This window comes from Mixophyes fleayi, chromosome 11, assembly GCF_038048845.1.
Source record: "Mixophyes fleayi isolate aMixFle1 chromosome 11, aMixFle1.hap1, whole genome shotgun sequence".
NCBI lineage: Eukaryota > Metazoa > Chordata > Amphibia > Anura > Limnodynastidae > Mixophyes > Mixophyes fleayi.
In genome coordinates, this window is record NC_134412.1 from 97,528,134 (window position 1) to 97,550,421 (window position 22,288).

The following is a 22,288-nucleotide window of genomic DNA, read 5'->3' on the forward strand; positions in this document are numbered from 1 at the left end:
TTAATGCAGTTATGTAAAGTACATGGAACTAAACACAATTCTAAATCTATAAACAGTACAGATAGGGGGCACAGTAATGTAGTCATTTTATTAAGTTGAATAATCCTTAATGCCAAATGAAGATGTACATACACGTTAACTGGGTGCATATCTCAGACTCGCCACTAGGGGTGAGCTCAGCGGGTCTGTGTCAGACCTCAGACCCATGTTCATTATGGAGTCTCAGAATTAGAGTAATATAAAGTCTGTCTGTGGAAGGTAAAAAATTTACTTCACAAATAATTCCTTCTAAGCATTTTAGTAAACTGGTCCCATGTCGTCACCCCTGTAAGTCCCCTGTGAACCGGTCCTGGTCATGTCTCTGTTCCTACATGTTTATTACCTAAACCTAAGCTCCGATTTCTCTGTCTCACAGATACTGTGGGGAAAAATCTTCGTTTGTTGTTTCCAACAACAGTAGCAAAATTGTGGTGAAGTTTCGTTCCGACCAGTCTTATACAGACACCGGCTTCATGGCGAGATACGTGTCCTACGAGCCAAAGAACCGTAAGTAGAAGCACATATGTATCATGAGAACATAGAAAGAGCGCTGGCAATGACACCACCATATAAACCAGTCCGGTCATCCGTTAGGTGTATTGCACCAGTTACATAACGTGAAGGTTCCGCGAGGACCGGTATCTTGCTGGTACTTTGGGCAGTGAAGCTTACACTCTCCTGCTGGTATCCAGTGCCGCTGTTGCTCATTTTTTATTGACAGGAAATGGCTTTGATGACTCTCCGGCACTTTGTATGTCTGTGGTACATTGCACCTGAGCCCCATTCAGCCCACACACATCATGTGAATTATAGATTATTCATATTGAACACTGCAATGACCGTGGGAAGATACACACATACTTGCCACAGAGATCAGTGATTTCACAGGACCTGTATGTATTTAACATGTGGCATAGAAAGGGCTATTAGTACACAGCCTAATACATTATAATGAGTCACATGGTACAACTGGGTGGGACTTGTGCACCTATGGACAGACAGGTGATTACTTGTTCACGAGAGATGGTTCCTGGGATGAGTTTTACACAGTGTGATCTAGAACGTTAATGGTCCGGATTTCTTTGTTTCCTGCAGCCTGTCCTGACCAGTACACCTGTAAGAGTGGTCGATGCATAGACCAGGAGAAGCGGTGCGATGGCTGGAATGACTGCGGAGATTCCAGCGACGAAACAGCATGCGGTGAGTATAAATGATAGGTCATCCTGGTGAAGATCTCACAGCCTTAGTAAATACATCCGAGTCCTGAGGCATTACTGTGAGGGATGAGCCCGGTTGCAGTTCCCTTACAGATGGCCGCAGGTTAAGGGGTTTGGTTCCAGGTGTTACATTGGGGGTATTTCCTGGAAAGGTTCAAATTAGAATTCATATAATAATTTGGACGTTTAAAGTAAATCTCCTTATCTCTCTCCAGTCTGCTCTGATATACAGTTCCGTTGTAAAACCAGTCAGGTCTGCAAGCCCCGTTTTTTCCTGTGCGATGGGGTCAACGACTGTGGAGACGGCACGGATGAGTCAGAATGCAGTAAGTGTTCTCGGATCGGTGGCAATGCTGGCTGTGGACCTGTGACCCTTCCCGTATTATAATAGTTATTCCATCTATTCCCCAGAGTGTCCAGACAAATTCTTAAAATGTAGGAATGGTAAATGTTACCCGGAGGCGCAGAAGTGCGATAAGACTGACAACTGCGGTGATGGTACGGATGAGTCGCAGTGTGATGAAGGTGAGTGATGCTCAATGTCTGGTGAGGTGCAAAAGCAAAGTATTCTGGTGGAAAGTTCTGACTGTTACATGGGAAACAGAATATAACCTACAGGCCCAGCTACCATGTATGATGTACGATGGAAGAGACATTGTTATATGGGGGTAATGTTAATCCAGAAGATAAACGTCTCATTGGTGATCTTCAGAGTTGAGAAGGAGTTTTAGTCTCCGTTAGATACATCTGTCGTCTTGTGAATTGGGGCTGGGATAATGAAGGAGAGATTGAACTTGAACCTTTGTTTAGTCTTCGCTTAGTCCATAGTAACGTTGTTATTATGTAGATGTCCTGTCATTGTGTTATCCGCACAACCTGGGGGACTTCCAATATCCTTATAATCTACATTAAAGCAGTTTTTAACCTTTTCTGGATTAGACCTCTTTGAGGATCTTAAGAAAATGGGGGGCCCTGCCCAGAACAATACGCACAACATATATACACAGTGTTACGTACAGTTTATCTTCCTACATGAATTAAAGCAGTCTTATGGCTGCAGGTAATCAGACTGGTTATAAAATATACAAAGTAAAAGGGTAACAATTTGCATATGTCCACAATTCCTTGTTATTAACAGTCTCCTGCTGGTTCTGTGTGAAAGTCTGGTGTTATACTGGCTATTAGCTGGGAGTTCTTTATGACTTAAAGCAGATTCTTACTAAGTAGTGACCACTGTACCCTAAATCTCCCCGTGACCCGTGTAAAGAAGGATGGATAATCCATAATTTTAATGGTGGCTTCTGTTCATATCCGTAGAAAACTATTCTACACTATTTCACAGAATAGCAAGGAGACAATTGTATGTTACTTGATCATATTATGTCATTACTACCGTATCCTCCCGTAAGCTGGGTACACGATTTCACCAACGACTGAAAGTCCCGATGAGCAGCCGATTCATACGTACACGATTTACCGTCAGATCTGTGCGCTTCATCCCATAACCATCTGCTGAAAACATCCTGACTCCGCACACTCTACATAAATCTGCCTACACTGCCGGTCGTGAGTGCGTACACACTGCCACATTTTCTCGACATTGTTCCATCGTTGATCGTGATTTTTAGACCGTTTAGAAAACCGAATCAACAGGTGCGATGTGTTTTGGGACAATCAAACCTGATCGTGGGAGCGTACACACAAATACAATATCTAGCCAAACGGTGGTTTATCGTGTGATCTGCCTGATAAATACATAGATGTGTACCCAGCTATACTGTGTGAGGTCTACAGACCGTCAGTTAACTCTGTTTAGTTTAATGGGCATCCTCTTAGAATTGAAGAATCTTGTGACACCATATTGGAGAGAAACAATTCAATGCCAGAGCTTCACAAAGACCGTTACACATATTCTGTATATGCAGAAATAATGACATTATAGTGTATGTAATTCTCTCTTTATAATGCTTTCTTCACTATACGGCACCGGTTCGGGCCTGTGTGTTAAGTTGTTATTATTAAGACGGATTATAAACGTATATTATGTATTTTAATAATCGGTGCTGTTCTTTGTTCCAGTCGTCGTCACCAGCTGTACAGAGTTCACGTACAAGTGTCAGAGTGGACAGTGTATCACCAAGCTCAACCCGCTGTGTGACGGCGTTAATGATTGTGCCGATGGCTCGGACGAGAACGCTGCTACATGTAGTAAGTAATCTTCTTTATTATCTATCGATATCCCTGAGCCCGGCAGCTAATTCACTAACATTCATACAGATCCAGCATATTGTGCAGGATACTAAGGATAGAGGGAGTATAAATAGTTACTAATACGGCCCAAGATGTTACCGGAAGGTTACCGCTGTGTATATAGACATCTGCTGCCCCGGATGTGCCCTGGAAATGAAACCAAACAGCACTTGGACATTATGGGGTCATTGTGTTCATTACAGGGGTGGAACTGTGGAAGGTTTGGAGGGGGGGGGGGGGGGGGGGGCAGAGTTCTACAACGTTTAATTTATGGTTAGGCCACTAACTTGCTTATAAAGTCTGCTGATATGTTATTACAGATAGCTGCTTCTTTCATTTATTTAAATATACTATTTTAACTTCTTACTTAAATGAAGCACAATGTGCGGCCTTATTAAGGTTAGAAGACGTCCCTGATGTGTATCGGGTTCCCTATCGCTGCATTAGAGGAACTCGAGCCTCCATGTTTTCTTACCTAGTACAGGATGATAAATGTGAAAATATTGTCAGTTTTTATGTTCACATGAAAAATTATTATTTTAGGAGACCGAATTTTTATCTATATGAAGATGCACAGACTATCCTGTACGAATAGAAGTAAATACCATGTTTGGGTCCCTGTAATTGAAGCTATTCTCAGGGGAGACAATGGGATGTCTCTGCCCCGATACGAACGTTAGACCTGTAGATTTCTATATAAATTCCTGTTCTTTGTCTCCTTTCTCTAAGACTGTGGGAAACGTCCGTATAGCAGGAAAACCCGGATTGTGGGCGGTGTGAACGCAGACGAAGGGGAGTGGCCGTGGCAGGTCAGCCTGCACACGGCAAAAGATGGACACACGTGCGGAGCGTCTCTGGTCTCGCCAACTATTTTACTGTCCGCGGCTCACTGCTTCCAGGACGTCCCAGGATTACGGTACAGAACCCATTCCATACTCTCTCTGGATTCTCGCTCTGTGATTCTGTTAGAGATACCATCATGGTTCTGCACTCAGTATAACTGGATGGATCTGATACGGAGGCATCTATGAATGCCCTTTGATGCGGAAGGAACCTGGCATTTACAGCACACAGGCCCACCTGCTGTGGGCTCCATGCACGATATTGTTGGACGCTGATGTGGCGTCGCTGGTGCAGTGCAACATGAAGCATTGGCACAAACCTATGTATCATACATGGTCTTATGTCCACCCTGATCATTTCCCTTGTGGTGCAAAGCACCTGCAGCGCCAGGAAAACGTATAAAACCATAATGTTTAAAAAAAAAAAATATATATATATAAAGTGTTTCTTAACCCAGCGGTACTTTATTATAAATGATAAATCTTAAATAATGCAACAAAAAACAAACCTCACTTTTATATTGCATTTTATTTTTCCTTCTCCCTACAGCACCTTTTTCTATACATACCAGGCTGCAGGGTTTCTTGGTGGCCTAGGCAAAGCTTCAGCCTTCCGCCTATCTCACCATAAATCCCACTTGCTTGCCCCTCACACACTTGTAAAATAAAAATAGTAACTCCTACCTCCTCCTGGCTGGCGGTCAAGGATGCAGTCCAGGTGCACTGATGTCCAGGCGCACTGATGTCCAGGCGCACTGATGTCCAGGCGCACTGATGTCCAGGCGCACTGATGTCCAGGCGCACTGATGTCCAGGCGCACTGATGTCCAGGCGCACTGATGTCCAGGTGCAGAATGCTGTCCAGACTTCACTGCTGCCCAAGAGCAAACACAGAATATCTACAGGGGAGGATCCAAATGTTAGATTTCAGAACAAAAAAACAAAACCAATCACTCACCTGTTACACACTGATATGTCCCCCACTGTCCACCAGCTTTTCTCACATGCCCTCTTGCCTATAACATTTTAAATAAACAGCTTAATGCTGTATGTTTCACATTTAGGGGGGTATTCAATTCACAGCGAGATCCCCGGAAAACGAGCGCTCAAAAAATATTACCGTTAAGACGGTAATTACTCGCTGACTTTTAGCTCGCAGCTCCCTGACCTGCGAGCGGAAATCCAGCGAGTAAATTACCGTATTAACGCGCATATTACCGTATTAACGGTAATATTTTTCAAGCGCTCGTTTTCCGGGGATCTCGCTGTGAATTGAATACCCCCCTTAGATTACCTTTATTTATGTGTTAATATATTCTGCAGATTTAAATTAATTATCCTAATGGATCGCAAAAGGAGAGCGCTCAATAGTGTGCAAATACTAATAAAATAAATGGTAGCTGAAACCATAAGGTCCTTTAATTAATATATAACTTATGGGGATTTCTGAATGTAATATCCCCCTCCCCCCCTTTTCTTCAGCAACCCCCTTCCCAAGCCCCCTCTCCCTCTATTTTCTGGTGCCCCCCTTCCTCTCTATCTCCCCTCTACACTGGCTGGAGAGATGCATATAGGCACTTTTGCAGCATTATTAAAAAGTGGGATTGAGTAATTGTTCTCCCCGCTATCGGCAAACTAGCCAGCCATTCGTACAAGTCGAAGACCCTTCCTTTTCCAGAATGATGCAACATAGAGAAGCACCCACCATTACAAGCAATGAGAGAACAGACAGCGAGCTGATCAGATTTCAGTGTGGAATTCTGTTTTCATGCAAAGGTCTAAATCTGGCTTTAAGTAATCCTTATAAAATGGATGCAGTTAAGTAGTTCACCACTGCTGTTGCAGATGGTTAATAGTCACTTAGTGTGCCAGATGCAGGTGTTTTTATTTTGCATATCCTTTACTTAAGGTATTTCAACATTTGCATGTGGATACAGAAATGGATGGAGGTACATTGTATCACATGATCTACGATATAGGGTGCGGTACACGTGCTATATAAATGTAGGAAGACACAATAGGATTTTAGTACATATCGACAACACAATTACCATACCAGGTATTTTCTGCATCTCCAAGTGACTCCTTTGCAATGACCCCTGCTTATACCAGGTGCACATGTCTATCACAAACCGGAATAAAAGACGGACAGATGTAATATAGCAGCATGCCTGGTGTGAATGATAGGACGTTGTACCTCTTACATAATAGTACATTTACAGGGTCGTTATAACCATATAAACATTAGTGGTGTGTTCTAGGACTCCAGACCTGTTGCTTATATGTGGAGTTTTATTACAGATATTCTGACCCCAATGTGTGGACGGCTTATCTCGGTCTGCACGATCAGGCCGCACGGACCACCAGCAAAGACGTTGTCAAGAAGAAGATTAAGAGGATTGATGCAAACAGAGGGTTTAACGATTTCACGTATGACAATGATATTGCCATGTTGGAGCTGGAGTCTCCTGTGTCCTACACTGACTTAATCCAGCCCATCTGCATTCCTGAGAAAACACACATCTTCCCAGTAGGGAAATCCATATGGGTGACTGGATGGGGGGCCTTGGCTGAAGGAGGTGAGCATTTGCTATATATCTTCCAAATCTGTATTGGTTGTGGGCATTCTACAGAATCTAGAATCGGTCACTGGGAAGAGTTAACATTTCCATTCCCCACTTTGAGAATATCCCTCTTTGTAAACTGGTTTGAACTCCTGCACCTGGTGTGATCCTATATTGAAGGGATCTTATTTATCAAGTTGATTACAAACATATTTGGAACATTATGATAGTCAGTAGTGATTATAGACACACAGACTGAGTACGGAGTTTAGCTAGCGCTGCTGAGCTGTGATGTTTCGGGAATTGGCGCTGTGTGTAGTTAGAGCTCATAGTATCCATTCATTCACATATCCACTATCTCCTTTTATATGTATTGTGGCTCATAACTTATCTGAATGGACAATGTTTTAAGCAAGGTCCACAGGTCCCTGTGCCAGGGAATTGCAGTAGGGGTAATACTCTTGGAGGTAGAAAATGAGCACATTTATAAGTGTCTGTTGGAGTATTGGTGCAGCAATGGGATTTCGCACAACATGGTCTTTAAATGTGTGTATATCTGCTGCCCTCAGTAATTTGAATTAAATGTGAGCATTTGAGCTGTGTATTGGTGAGATCAGAGCTGTCGGAATATGTGCCATAAATTGTTGGGTTTAACACCGTAGAGGCAGGAGTTATAAGGGCTGTTGGGAAGAAGAGATATGCACCGATCCATTAAATCTCAATCTTTGTTCATTTACCTGGCAGGTACTGGAGCGCAGGTTCTGCAGAAAGCTGAAATCCGGGTCATTAATCAGACCGAGTGTAATAAACTTCTAGAAGACCAGCTGACTGTTCGCATGATTTGTGCTGGGTATGTCAGTGGTGGTATTGATGCTTGTCAGGTGAGCGCTCACTTTACTACCTGTTTTATTCAAGTTTCAGAAACCGCTGACGAAGAAAAAATATTTTCGAGAAGACGTGTAGACTTTACACATTCAAAACCAAGTTACCTCAAGGAGGTTTCGGAGTAATATCACATATTTTGCATAGTAGATTAGAAATCGGGCTTCCGTTTCTGGAAACGAGCCCCAGACTGTCAGCGCAGGTTTCGTGCCTCTGTGGGATGTGAGGGCGCAGAAAAGACTACTTTTATGAATTTGGAGAGGGAAATATCAATTTAATATTCTAGTATGTAATATAACATATATAATAATGCATTTTAAAGACTGATCAATTTAACTCCAAGTTTAGTATTAAACTTGTAGGCAACATGAGTTGTTGTTTTTTAGATCCTTTTTTCAACTCTCCTGTATAATCTATAGATAATCTGATTAAATCTGTTTATGTGTATACATGTATTATTATAATAACTTGTGATGTGTGTGTGTATATATAATATTTAACCCTCTTGTGTTCTTTGCTCTTGCAGGGGGACTCTGGGGGTCCTCTGTCCAGCGTGGAAACCAACGGGAAGGTGTACCTGGCTGGAATTGTTAGCTGGGGGGAAGGGTGCGCCCGGCGGAATAAGCCTGGTGTATACACAAAGGTCTCGGCGATGAGGGACTGGATAAAAGAGAAAACAGGCTTGTAAGGTTATAACGGATTTGCGGTCTTAAGGTTGTAGCCAGCACCTTTTTTTTTTTTTTTTATATATATAAAGGAAAGACAAATATATTTTGGAATATTTTTTTAATACGTTTTTAAGAGATCCCTCTCTGACTATTGTGTGAGACCATTAGAGATGCTTCATTCGTTTAATGGCACTAATTGAAGAATGGCTTACCTCAAGCTGCTTGTTACCCGGTCTCCCAGCAATGTAGGGATCTATAAGAAAAGTCGGGACAACTGTGACGCTGTGTTGATTTTCCATTTTCTGGTGAACAGTGACATTTATTCATGTTGAGCAATAATCATACATCTAATGGGGGAATAAAAACGGTTGTTTGGAACTTTATAGAAGAAAATGGAGTCGATGGCCATGGTTCTGGTGCTGCGGATTTCGCCCTTGGTAGACTGGTCCACAAGCACTCCAAAATGGCGGAACTGCTTGCCACAACAAAGATGGCGGTTACTTACTGGAATTAAGCAGAGTGGCAGCAATTAATGACAGAGATTCAAGTTGCTGTACTGTCGCCACATAGATTGAGCCTCAGTTTTTTGTTTTGAGTTGTTTTTAACAAATTTTCTATGTTTGAATGTGCAGAATAAACACAATGAGTTTTTTTTGTATTTTTAATTAACCACTTCACCTCTGGCTTTTAACTGGCAATGTTTTTCTTTTGTATTGTGTTTATAATACCATTTGTAACATACACTCCGAGTCCTTTTAACCTATTCACTATTTTGTGTCAGCCTAATAATGAATGTTTTATGTGTGATCGTCTCTTGGCAAAACGTAGATTTTAACAAATAACTTTATCTATTAAACCATCCAGCGTTGTTGTGGTGAATGTTTCATGCAGAGTGTGTTGCTGTGTATGGCTGACGTTTCCGTTGCCTCAATAGTCACTTTTGTTTTACGTTTAGAAATAAAAGTAGTTGAAGATTAGCGATGATGACAGCATCGGTCACAGAAATCCAGATGTTTTATTGGATTATTATTTTACTACATTCAACTTGTAGGATGCGTCCACCAGAGTTTTTTAAATAGCTAGTACAGGCTGTGACCGACATGGCATGCTGGCACATGTAGTTCCCCTACAGCTGGCGAGCTGCAGTTTGTCCATGAGGTGTGTTGAATGTGTTGTAGAGTAACAACTGCTGCTCTATGCGCTGTTACGGATTGTAATCATTCTTATCTCATGTTCATACCGGCGTGAGATTGGCGTTGCCAAAATGCGCCTTATGTTAGGAATATTTTTTTTTTAGTTAAGAAAAAGAAGTGACATGGGTCTACCAGCTGGGAAAGGATGGTAATGTACCCAAATGGTGACCAGTGTCCCTGCCAGTCACGGCATGCGCTAGGTACGCCCGCTGCTGTTCAGTCCCTTGATCGCAAAACGTTTGGGAGCTTTGCACCCCTTTAATGCACAGAATTGTTGCCCTGTGTGAATAATTTAAAGGTTACTTTCTGTTGCGCCCTCACAAGATTGTATTTCTTTAATAGCTCCTATGCCAGCTAAAGTAACCATAAATGACGGCCAGAATATAGAGCAGAAACGTGTCCTGGTCTCAGTTACTCATAACTTTGAATGACGATCTGAGAACACAGAATTCATTTCAACTCCCAAAAGGAGATATAAATGGAACGTTGTGAAACCCATTACCGTTCAGTTCGCTGTGTGACTGCCCCTTCTACAGGGTCCAACTCCGGTTGGTTTGGATTTCTCGTGTTTATAGAAAGCAATTCTTATTTTTGCCAGTGATATAATGATGGAACCAGACTCCTAACAATACATTGGGGGCAGCAATAAAATCTACTGTACAGGTACTGTACAGGTAAATGGTGCAGGAACATATGGCGACCAAGCAGTTGTTTTTATAGTAGTTTACATATTGTTATGGGTTACAGTACCCGTTACCTGCGCACCAGTTCACACCTCTAATTATGCGTTATTGTGAATATTGGCTATGCCCACAAATGGCTGCCTCCAGATGATCAGGGCACTTTACAGGAAAGCCAGATCTTGAGTAACGTACATTTGTATATGCTGTTCTGGTTTTAAATATGAGAGAGATGTTTCAGAATGACTCTTATTTAATGACTCAGGGTTGTGTCTTTGGGGTGTTTTATGGAGAACATGGGCCACTACCCCACAGACTGTACAAGCCCCCACATGACCCCCCTCGGCTGATGGACGGACCCTCTCCCATGTTCTGGGAACATCCTAATGTTACAGGCAGCTTCTTGATGCTAAAGTAGGTCTCGCGCCACAGAAACGGGTATTATCACTTGAGTATGGTCATGCCAGCCACACATCTGGTTTATTGGGTACGAATCCCCCTTCACGAGGTGATACTGGATACATAGGAAGTTTATGGTTAGATTTGTGGAAATTTAAATGTTTGTTTTGTTTGTATTATAAATTGTTTTATGAAATAAAATGTCAGATTGTGTCATAGATGGTGTCTGTGTTCTTGTGTTCTGACCACTCTGTTCCATTTCTTGATGTTTCTCCTCCATGAAGCGACCAGGCTGAGGGGGGTGTTTGCTGGTCAGCACAAGAGATTTTGGAATGGATGTATCTGTGTATTATTCTCTCTCTTATTCATTCATTCATTCTTCCTCTGCTGTTCAGGGACTTGTACAACCCTTTCTGCCATACTAGGAATGAGATCTACATATGTCTCAACATTAAGGGTCCTTACTTAAGTGAGTCCCCTACACTCGCACCAATGCTTCAGACATGACTGAGTTGCAGGAAACATCGTGTGCTCTCTGCTCACTGCTTAGGAAGCTGAAATGTGACAAGAAGGTTGGTGTATAAATAACACCTAAATGACCATTTCTAAGCTGGTTGGAGAGCAGCCGGGACAAGATCAGGGATTATTAGGAAGAAATATGCAATGTGTTAGGAACCCCGCCAGCCGGTACAGCACAACCCGTAGTCTGCTCTGCCAGTCAGGTGTTCACTGGAGCCCCTAGTGGTGGGGACAGACTTGGCCACAGACTAGCAGAGGGTCGTGAAGTGCGTACCGACTAGGGGGAACCCAGGTAAGCGGAGTGAAGTCCAGGCAAGGGTCAAGGGCCGGCAGCAGACAGGGAATCCAATACACGATCCAGGGTCAAGGGTCACAAGCACGGTAGCAAGGTCCAGATACAGGCAAGAAGGTCAGGGTCACAGGATACACAGGCAGGGTCAAAATCCAGGCAAGGGGTCATACAGAGGTAATCAGTCCAAACAGGTTTTCACCAATACTAAACAGGAGCAGGAGCAGGTTGGCTGACGGGCAGACTGGACGCTATAACCGGCAATGAGGCAGCAGACCTCATTGCCTTAAATACTCACACAAACCAATCAGGAGTTGACACACTCCTGCAGGCTAATTGCTCAGACAGAACAGGGCCAATCAGGGCCTGACCCCGAAACACACAGCTGCAGGCCAATGCCTGCAAATCCAGCCCTCCTCACTAGATCAGCCTGCCGGCTATCTGTTGCTCGCATGCGCCCGGCTACCAACACCGCCGGGACGCAGCGCTGAAGAGGCGTCCGGCTGTTGCCCTGGCAACGGTCGGGGGTTGAGGGGAAATGACGTCCCGGTCGTCATGGTGACGGCCGGGACTCCAGAGCGGGCAGGAAGCGAGCCGTGGCGGCTGTGAGTACCGCTGCGGCTCGTGACACAATGAGGACCTTTCTAATGTTGGAATTTGAGCTTAAATGACTTTATTTAGAATATGAACCAACACCTTATTTCGATTGTGCTAGGTGTATACAGAAATGTATTTATACAATCATGCTGCTGGCCGCCTGCAATAATTAGGTGAGGCTGTACGTGGGTGAATGTCTTTCTAAACCGCACAATATTGTGACACTGAGTCTACCCATGTCGCACAAATGATGCCTGGTCTCAGGCAAAGTGCTGTAATAGCCCATAAATCATCAATTGTTTACAGATCTACTGTCCTATAGATAACCTCAATGTCATGGTCACCCTACCGGGTGAGCACACATGCTTGGTGGATGGGGCATTGCCATCCTGGAAGAGACCCTCTCCCACCAGAAATCCTGCAGTATACAGGTGATGGTGGTCACTTAGGTAATGAATAGCACTGATTGTGCCTTCTGAGGGAATGGCTGCACCCAAATTGTGCCAAGAAAATGCACCGATGGAAACAAGCTCTCGGGCCAGTAGAGTTATTTGGGTTGGTGCCACACGTGGTCCATGCCCTGCGCTCTCTGCTCCATTGAACGTGCATACATGCATTGCCAGGAGTGATGAGCAGGTTATATACCGCAACCCGTCTGATATCCTGCTTCCTGTAGGTTTTATAGGACTGGTTTTGATGAGACTGGCAGCTCAGGTTGGAACTGGAGCTGCTCTTTGCCTCGTACGTTGAATAATACATGGATATAATGATTCTGGAGGAATCACTTCTGCCCACTATTGTACTTTTGCTGCTGATTTTCCCCGGAGCTTGATGCTGGCAGCACCATAGACGCTGTTGTTCATTAAAAGAGAGATCTTGGGTGCGTTTGGCAGGAGATGTAACATAGTTGAGATCTCCTCTCCAGGGCAGTCCAGCGAGACCATGCTGGGATGTTTGAGTCACACCCTGCTTTCAGTATGCTTCATGTCCCTTATTTATCCAAGTAATCCATTTTTTTTTCACTACCTGTGTATATAGGGCTAGATATTCATACTGTATTATACATATAGTAACCGAATTAGCCTCTAAGGTATCGACCCCTTAGCCAGTGACAAATCACATTTCCGTTGGGTAATTAAAAATTGAAAATGTAAATTGACTTAGCAGCAACTGTAAGGCCACATAAAATATTCTTAAAGAATATAAGAAGCAGAGACCCCCATCTCATGTTGACATCTGGGTTACTTCCACCTTCACTGTAGTGTCATCACTCAGAAGAACACAGTTCTAGTATTGCTGAGCTCCCTCTTCATCTACTCACTGTAATTCCAGCTTTGATTCATAGACCGGATGCCCGTCTGTCTCCAACTGGCAACTTTAGTAGACCAGGGTGTCTCGCTCTTTACCTCTTCCTCTATTTTCTTCTCCTGTCTAGTGGAATCTAGCTTACTACTGAGCTTCTCTATCTTCTTCCATGACCAAAGACACCAATGGTTTAAGCTTCTGGTCAGCTGAAGGGCCTGGTGTCTTTCTTTTCTGTCTAAGCTAATGATGTGCAAGTTTTTCTGTATGTATGTGTGTGTATATATATGTATATACTCAAGCATCCAGCATCTTATACTACTGGCCACAGGAGCCGACTGGTGGTTGAAGTCAGTGTCGGACTGGGGCATGAAGAGCCCACCGGGGGACTGCAACGCTAGGGGCCCACCAGAGGGGGTGTGGCCAGCCATCATAGAAGGAGACCAGACACTAGAGGGGGAGTGGTCAGCCCACAAAGGACAGCTAGCACCATAATGTTGTATATGAAGAATGTAGTGTGTATATAAAGAGTACACAGTCTTGACCTGCCCCTTACATTGGGCAGAACAGTCACCAAAAATCGGGATTGTCCCACTAGACCAGGCTTGGCTAACCTGTGGCACTCCAGGTGTTGTGAAACTACAAGCCCCAGCATGCTATGCCAATATATAGCAGCCTATTGCTGGAAGGGTATGCTGGGACTTGTAGTTTCACAACACCTGGAGTGCCACAGGTTAGCCAAGCCTGCACTAGACAGACTGTCCTACCTGATCTTGTCTCTTCTACCACCTGTGGCTGCTGGTTTCTTTATTTGCGGCTTGTCTGGATACAGGAATGTTGGGGGCCCTATTTGGAAAAAATAATGGGTACATTTAGAAAATTTCAACCAGCCCAGGCGTTAAATCAATAGGAACCACAATTAATACTTAGCCACCACCTACCACACAAACATTACATTGCCACAAGCCCACTGTGCCATCAGACAAACACTAGTTCCCCTTAATCACCATACATTAGGATCACACTGCGTCCACCATGCTGCTTTTGCTCCCCCCCCATCTCCTGGCCCCCTTTCATCACCCTGTGCCATGCTGACCTGGCTCCCCTTCACACACTGCCATGGTAGTTCACATGCTCTTATGCCTCATCTCTCATGGCCTTATTGCACCTCTCTCTCATGTTCTTATTGCCTCTCATCTTACATGCCCTTACAGCCCCTCATCTTTCATGTCCCTCTCCCCCAAAATGACAGGCTGCTCGCTGCTGCAACGCTGCGCACTTTACTAACCTTATCAATGGCTCCTGCATTCTTCGTGTAGTTCCTCTGGGCGGCAGGACGTCTCCAACGTGGGCGGGTCTTCTTCCAAGATGAGTCATGTGACTCATCTACCAATGACTGTCTGCATGGCGCATGTGCAGAGAGCCACAGTCGCGTCTGGGCTCTCTGCACTTAAAAGACAGTGCAGTGCTGTCAGTGTCACCTGACCTGCCTGTCAACCGAAGAACGGACCCGGGTGGGGGCGTAGCTAACCAGCGCCAGGGCCTACCGGAGGATCACCCGGTTTCCCGGTAGGCCAGTCCGACGCTGGTTGAGGTGACAACATGCATGAAGACGGGCCGGGAGGATGCCCTCATTGGGCATACTAACATTTGAATTTCACAAAATCATAACATTTCATTAAGTGGATAATCAATTTTTTTTTGCTTCTACAATATAGCACTGAACATTTTATAATGATAATGTCTATATCCTGATTAAGGGAAAGTCCCAACAAGTCCAAGAACACACAGTCAAGGTTATCAGATGGCTAATCAATTGGGAGAAAAGCTCTCTGGTCCAACCTACAACAAGGAGATTTCTGGGGGTAATAATACACTCGTATCAAGGGTCAGTTTTTCTACATGAAGAAACAAAGCATCAGTACAAGAACTATCCATCCCTCAATGAGGGGGTGTCAGGCAGTTCTAGGAATACTTTTCTCAACAATCATGGCTCCGTTTCATTTGAGAGAAATGCAAAATAATGTAATGTCAGAACAGAACCAGAGAAGGACAGCAAATTCATCTTCAGAAAGCAGGAGAGTCTCTGAGATGATGGCGATACCCAGCAGCATGGAAGCAAGGAAGAGGTAATAGAAATCAGATTGTCTTCTTAACCCCAGATGAAAGCAGATTAGGATGAGAGAGTCTCAAGTAAAATGGAAAGAGAGGGAAAGGAGTTTTCTTTCAAACCGGTTTGCAATCTAAGTGCCACAGAATCTAAGCATTCTAGGGAAAGATATTTCAAAAGCACCTTCAAGTCTGGTGAGGCAGCAGAACCATCGGGTATGCAAAGAGTTTACACATGAGAGTAGTTACTGGTACTCACCCCTCAAGGTTGAAGGATGCCTAGCAGAGGATAAGTTCAGATGATGTTTGTCACACAAGATATAGAGAAATAGTACATGAGACCTCGGGTATAACCCTTAACCCTAGTCCTTGTCTTAATAGAACAACTGTTTGAACCTCTTCAGGACGTTTCACTTAGATCAGGGTTGTCCAACCCGCGGCCCAGCACGCCTGTAAATGTGGCCCAGAAGGAGTTTTGGTTGTGGCAAGGGGGCAGCGCTCTTAATGGTAAAAAAAAAATCCTGCAAAAAAAAAAGAAAAGAAACTACTTACCTTGCGGTCACGTGGTCACGTCAGCTGGTACTCCGGCTCCCTCTCTTGGCTCCTCCTCCGTGCGGCGCTCGCAGTGAAACATCCATTGCGGAGCGCAGCACAGAGGAGTCACCCGCGCGTGAAGAACAATCTGCAGCACAGAATTGGAGAAAAGAAGAGAAGAGGACAGGAGAACAAGCCGATTAAAAGGTAAGTTAAGGGGGATTTTTTTTATTATTTCAAGGGATGCTGACAAGTGAATAAAAGTCACCTGGTCCTGGAGCATCATGGACCTTATCTCCCTGCTACATACTTCTACTTGTATTACTAATGGGGCATTATATATTATTCTCTTTGGCCCATTATAAGTTGTTATCCCTTAGCTAACATAGTGGTGTAATTAGCAAAGCAGGTCACAATTTGGGGTCACAGTGATGTATATGTCGGGTACCGCAGGCCTGGTCAGGGCACCCTGATATACAATGCCTGGCTTAAATGATATTGCATCGAAACAATACAAAAAGTGATTATAGTATAATAACTAGAGAGGATTTTTTGAACAGGGCGATTGAAAGGTAAGTATTGGGGGATTTGAAAAAAAAGTGATTGATTGATAGATATATATATATATATAATCTCACTTTTTTTCTCATATATATATATATATATATATATATATATGTTAACTATGTTTTCTATGGTTTTTTTGGACGATCAGCTATCGTTATTGTTAGTATATCTTATGTGCGGCCCAAACCAACTCATCGTCTTCCAATGTGGCCCAGGGAAGCTAAAAGGTTGGACACCCCTGACTTAGATGGTACATCAGACTGGATACACTATTAAAACAGTGACATACATAAAACTGTAGGTTGGCAAAATAAATGCACATGTCAAATCATAGCGAGGGCACTGCTAATATTATATGAACACACATTCCCCCATTCCATTTTTAATGATTTGTTTGTAGTTTCATTCTACACTCAGCCTCTTATACATACTATTGTCCCTCACAACTTTACCATTTATTCAACAATTTCACTTTCTACTCCTACCTATTGCCACCACAATCTGTTACACCACATACCAACCTCACATCACCTACACACGCTCCACACCTAGTGATCCTTGCACTATTCACAACCTCAATCTCACACAGCGTAGCCATAATCTACATCATAGTCGCCACCAATCCTTTCCACACTCACCCCAAACTCTCTTTGTACATGCACGTTTCTTCCCTCCATTGTCATAAGACTGCAGTTACACCTCTCATGTCCATATTGTATCCTTATAACACTTTTGCCTTTTCTTTTTTTCTTCAGTGACTAGAACCAAAGTTTTTTCCCCACTGAACCTCTTGGGACCGGCGACAGAGAAACTAGACCACCACTCAACAACTTCCTCCTGCTCCATGGCTGTAACAAGCTAAGTACTTTTATTTCACTAGATATACTAGATAGAGGACTAACATGTTTATATTGCACACCACAGTTTTCAAAAGTGCATAAAAGAACCCTGTATGGGTGATCCCCAAGTGTAGTTACTGCTTGGGTACAAACCCGATAGTGTCATGGAGGGAAAAAAGGAAATGGGAGAATTATTACCTGTTCATTAATTTCCTTTGTTCCCTCCATCCCAACCTAGACCCTGTTTGTTAAACTGCATTATCATCATTACATTATTATTATTATGCAGTACTGCATTTTTTTCTCTATATGTTGTTTGTTTATAGTGGGGAAAGTTTGTGTGTGTGTATATATATATATATATGTTATTCTAGTTTGTAATTATCTTGGTATATTTGCTATGCCCGCTCTATTTAGTATGACAACTGAATTCAGCATGAATGTACAAATGTTAATCGACAGCTGAATTGTTGCCTAGCGATCCAGGCACACTTTGTTATGCTCAAAAATATGTACTGAGTAAAGTTTGTTGATATGTGGATCACATGACATCGCTCAGGCGTCTTCACGTTCAGCGCCGGAAGACGCCACTTGTGCGCATGCGCAAGATGGCGCGGCTCAGACTATTTATATCCGTGACCTGAAGAGTCATATACTTTAATTCCTCCTGATGAAGTCTTTACCTGATGAGACGAAACGCGTTAAGGACTGTGTTTCCAGGGATCTTGTTGACTCTACCTCCTGCTGCGTGGCGGTGTGCTTCCATTGACTTGGACCTAGCTGCTTTGCTCCAGAGAGTGTTGTGTTCATGATGGTCACAACCAAAGATAACCAGATAAGCTTGTTTTAAGATTTTTTTATTGTCAGTTCCGGACCCCATAAGTGCTGTGTGAAGCATCCTGCCATATCTAATGGGAGATAAGGTCTAATTTGATCCGTGAAGACACCATTTACACCTACAGATAAGCTTAAAAGATTTTTTTATCTGGTACGCACAATATATTGGTATGGTGTTGGTGTTCCAGAGTGCTTTTGATCTTTTTTCCTACTGATTCACCAATATTATCTGAGTGTCTATACCCACTTGGTGATTAAAACTCTGGCTTGTGGTACACCTCTCTGTATTATCAAATACAGTATTATACTATGTGGTGCCCCCTCCCACTTGTTTTGTTGATTTATTCCAGTTCACCATCTGGTTGTGTGGGAATTTGGCAGCCGCCTGAACATAGGATCTCCATTTGTCTAAAGGGACATTATTTGAATTTTTTGTCTCTTCAGAGTTATGCGCTGTATCTATTATTTTTGCCCTATAAACTTGCCCTCTCAATCTGTATTTATATCTGTATGACTCGTGTGTGTGTGTGTGATATATATATATATATATATATCTATATCTAATGACCATCTGTCTAATTTTCTGCCTCTGGCTGATTTCAGGGTCAATATGGGAATTCATGCAATGTTTACCACATTATATTCAGAGCAATTGATACATGAATTTCCTGATCTTATTGCAGTTCATTTGCTGCATCATCTTACATGAAATTTAAATAAGCCAAAGTGAATGAAAAAAGGATTTTTTCTCAAAGAATCTTCTTTCCTAAATTCCAAGGAGTTGGAGCAGCCACTTTGTATACTCCCTTGTTATATAGCAAGTAAAGCCCCTTTTACATAATTAATATTAAGAAATATCTGATGTATTTCTGCTTAAGTATCTGCCAAGCACACTGTCTGATCATTCCTTCCTGACAAGGATGATGCTTCTCTATCTTGCAGTGCACTCGTCTGATAAGATTGTCTGTCCCTATGTACTCAAACAGGATCAAACCATCTTCATGGTGACATCATTCAGCTTGGAAATAATGGAACTACAAGTGAATCAATGAATGCAGAAGACACAGAAATAAGAACTTTGTTCACCAAGCTGTGGAGGGACAGAAGATGCCTCCGGAGCCGGTGCCCGTGAAGAGGGCGAAGATTCCGGCTGTCACTGCGCCCCTGGAGGGGCTGAAGAATCCTCAGATGGCGGTGTCCTACAAGCGGGTGAAGAAAGAAGATGAGAAGAACTTACCCGTCCATCGATCCAGCGGCGGTGAGTATGACTATCTTCCTGCAGGTCCCGTCCGCGGAGGAAGGATGAGCCAATCAGGGCTCATCTTTCCCCGCTGGCCAATCAGCGGCTGGATACGCGAGCCAATCGCGGCTCGCGCCCGGCCATTCAAAAGATTGGCGCCGACGCGAGCCAATCGGCGCTCGCCCCGGCTAATGACGTCACGCCGGTGACTATATAAGTCGCCGGGTGGCGCCATTTTGGGAGAAAGAGTCCGGCGGCGGAGAGAGAAGGACGTCGTGGGACGTCCAGCGAGGAAGAACACCAGAAGCGGCGGAGATCGTCGGCGGGGAGCCCTTGTAAGGGTTGAGAGCGCCCCCGCCCCAGCAGCAACAGCAGATCCAGCGCCGAAGAGGAGAAGAGGCGCCGCCGGCTGGAGGGTCTGGAAGACCCGGAGAAAGAAGCGGAAGACGACGTGGCAAGCTGAGATTCCTGCGCAGAGCAGGTAAGTTGACTCAGTGTTAAATTCGGGCACTAGGCCCGGGGCCGCGGTCGGGCACAAGGCCCGTTGGCACGGAGAATTAGGGGCACAAGGCCCAGGAACTTGGGCACAAGGCCCAGGAACTTGGGCACTAGGCCCCGATAAAGTTAGTGGGCCAGTAGGCCATTTTGATAAAGGGGACAAGCCCCTGTTAGTGAGATAGAGGGCGTGAGAGCCCCAGGTACAAGGGCACAAGGCCCTTATGCAGTTAGTGGCCTAGTGGCCATAGGAAGGCCACAGGGCCTGTGTAGGGGCTGGTAGCCTGTAAGCTGTAAAGGGCACAAGGCCCTAGTAGATAGCTAGGGAGGCCACAGGCCTCGGTAGGCAGGGGCTAGGACCCCTAGGTAGCAGGGCACAAGGCCCTAGTTAGTGGGCTCAGAGCCCTGAGGTAGAGAGGGGGCTGAGGCCCATTAATCAGAGCACAAGGCTCTGTAGCTGGGCAGAAGCCCATGGTGTGAAGGGCAGAAGGCCCTGGAGGTGGTGAGATAGAGGCGTGGGAGCCTTGTGAGTGTAGGCGCGGTCCTGTGTGAGGTGAGCACACGTAGTTAGGAGGTACAGTAGAGCGGAGGCTCCTGTGGTGCTGTAGCAACGGGCTGGTTGGCTAGCAGTGGTGTGCTCTGGTAATTAGCTTTCAAAGTACTGCATATTGTATTCTGTCTGTGCGGCGGGTATTGTTGAATTACAGTATTTTGGGTGTGCTACGTATTTGTGTCCAGGGGCAAGACGTCAGGCCCCCATTAAAGGTAGGCTCTTGTTCCTGTGTTGTTCTGTGCTAACCCGTGCTGTGGGGACAAGTGTAGTTACCAGCATACACATAGTCAGGGGAGAACACACGTAGTTTTCCTGTCCCTTAGGTCCCCGGGGTCACACTGGTACCCAGAGGGGGTGGCTGAGTGAGTTGGTGGCAGTGCAGCACACCTTGAGGCAGTTCCAGGGGTGGCCATGGTTCTGATTGAGGGTCCTCAAGGCCGGTTCCGTGCAGGTGGACCTGTGGTTTCGGACGTAGGGACACGTGTGAGATACCCGAGTACAGGCAGTCGGGCGGTTCAGTTCGATCGGCTGTTCCGTGCGGCAGTCGGCCTGCGGGTTAGTGTGCTGTTCCACTGAGCCTCAGCCGGGCTTAAAGAACCGCTCCTTAGGGTCTGTGGGTGACCCCATAGCAAGAAGGCAGCTTCTTGGTACGACCTGGGTGAGGGGGTTAGGAATCGCCCTCCGTTTAGTCCGTGAACACCGGCTGGTGTTCCCCGTAGTGTGTAAGTGAGCAGTTCCGTTAGTGCACCACACCTAGTTAGTCATAGTGGTTTGACTTGGTTGCGTTGCCGACCATTAGAACGTTGTTAGGGTCGGGTCGCTGTTGTAGTCAGTCCAGTTCTGTGGGTGCCATCTTAGTCTCACTGACAGTGCAGAGGGAGGCTGTGTGTCCTTGTCATCCGCAGGTGTCGGGAAGGTGCAGGAGAACCGGATCGGAAGTGGGAGTGTCCCGGTGAGTATTACGTTCGATTCCCCTTTCGGTTAGGCCCTCACCGGCAGGTGTGTGAGGTACTTGAGGCGGGATTAGTCCTCGGACTAGTCTTGGTCTTAAGTGCCTGTAGTCCCCCGCATCTTGGCAAGAACAAAGTGAGGGGGCGGCAAGTGAGCTTGGACTGACCGTGTCCTCGTTCTTTGCCGTATTCTCGGACAGCCCTTACCTGGTAGGCACGGCCGTAATCTCTGTCTCTATCTTAGAGGGACGTGATTGGAGGTGACAGGGGTTGCGGCTGCGGATCTGCTGGGATTGGATCGCAGCTGGGATATCGGAAGCGGACTGGAGGTGACCATCGTTATCAAGGTAAGTTCTTTTGTGTTGCGTCTGTCCCTGTTTCCCCCGCAGGGGGCGTTACAAAGCTGCTTTGTTCTTGAGCACAGTCTACATATCCTGGGGTCTATGAGTAGTTTGGAGGGATGGTCTACTGCTCCTAGTATCATCCAGTTCCTGCTTCATGATTTCCAGTTATATGAATGTTTGGAGTACAAGTATGTCCGATCATCTGCCTAAGCTCAGGGCTGGTCTCCAAGTTTGTTCCTGTAGTTCCTACCCTGACCCTGTGCCGTTCTAGTTATTCCTGAGGCCTGGCACTGCTTCCTCCTGCTGCCACACAAGCTTTGTAAACACTCAGACACTGAGGTCAGAAATTTTGTCTCAAAGGATGTAACCTCAGTGTTAGG

General features: G+C 44.9%; 1 protein-coding gene across 1 annotated transcript in view; it reads left to right on the top strand.

The window, feature by feature from the left end:
- Positions 1-10,951, top strand: part of ST14 (ST14 transmembrane serine protease matriptase) — a 36,035-nt gene extending 25,084 nt beyond the window's left edge. The window contains exons 11-19 of the mRNA XM_075190555.1: positions 416-546; positions 1,135-1,239; positions 1,472-1,582; positions 1,668-1,781; positions 3,336-3,464; positions 4,236-4,422; positions 6,649-6,926; positions 7,656-7,792; positions 8,320-10,951. Coding sequence (XP_075046656.1) covers positions 416-546; positions 1,135-1,239; positions 1,472-1,582; positions 1,668-1,781; positions 3,336-3,464; positions 4,236-4,422; positions 6,649-6,926; positions 7,656-7,792; positions 8,320-8,481 — 1,354 coding nt within the window. The 3' untranslated portion in view covers positions 8,482-10,951. The remainder of the gene's footprint in view (positions 1-415; positions 547-1,134; positions 1,240-1,471; positions 1,583-1,667; positions 1,782-3,335; positions 3,465-4,235; positions 4,423-6,648; positions 6,927-7,655; positions 7,793-8,319) is intronic.
- The last annotated feature ends 11,337 nt before the right edge of the window (positions 10,952-22,288 follow it).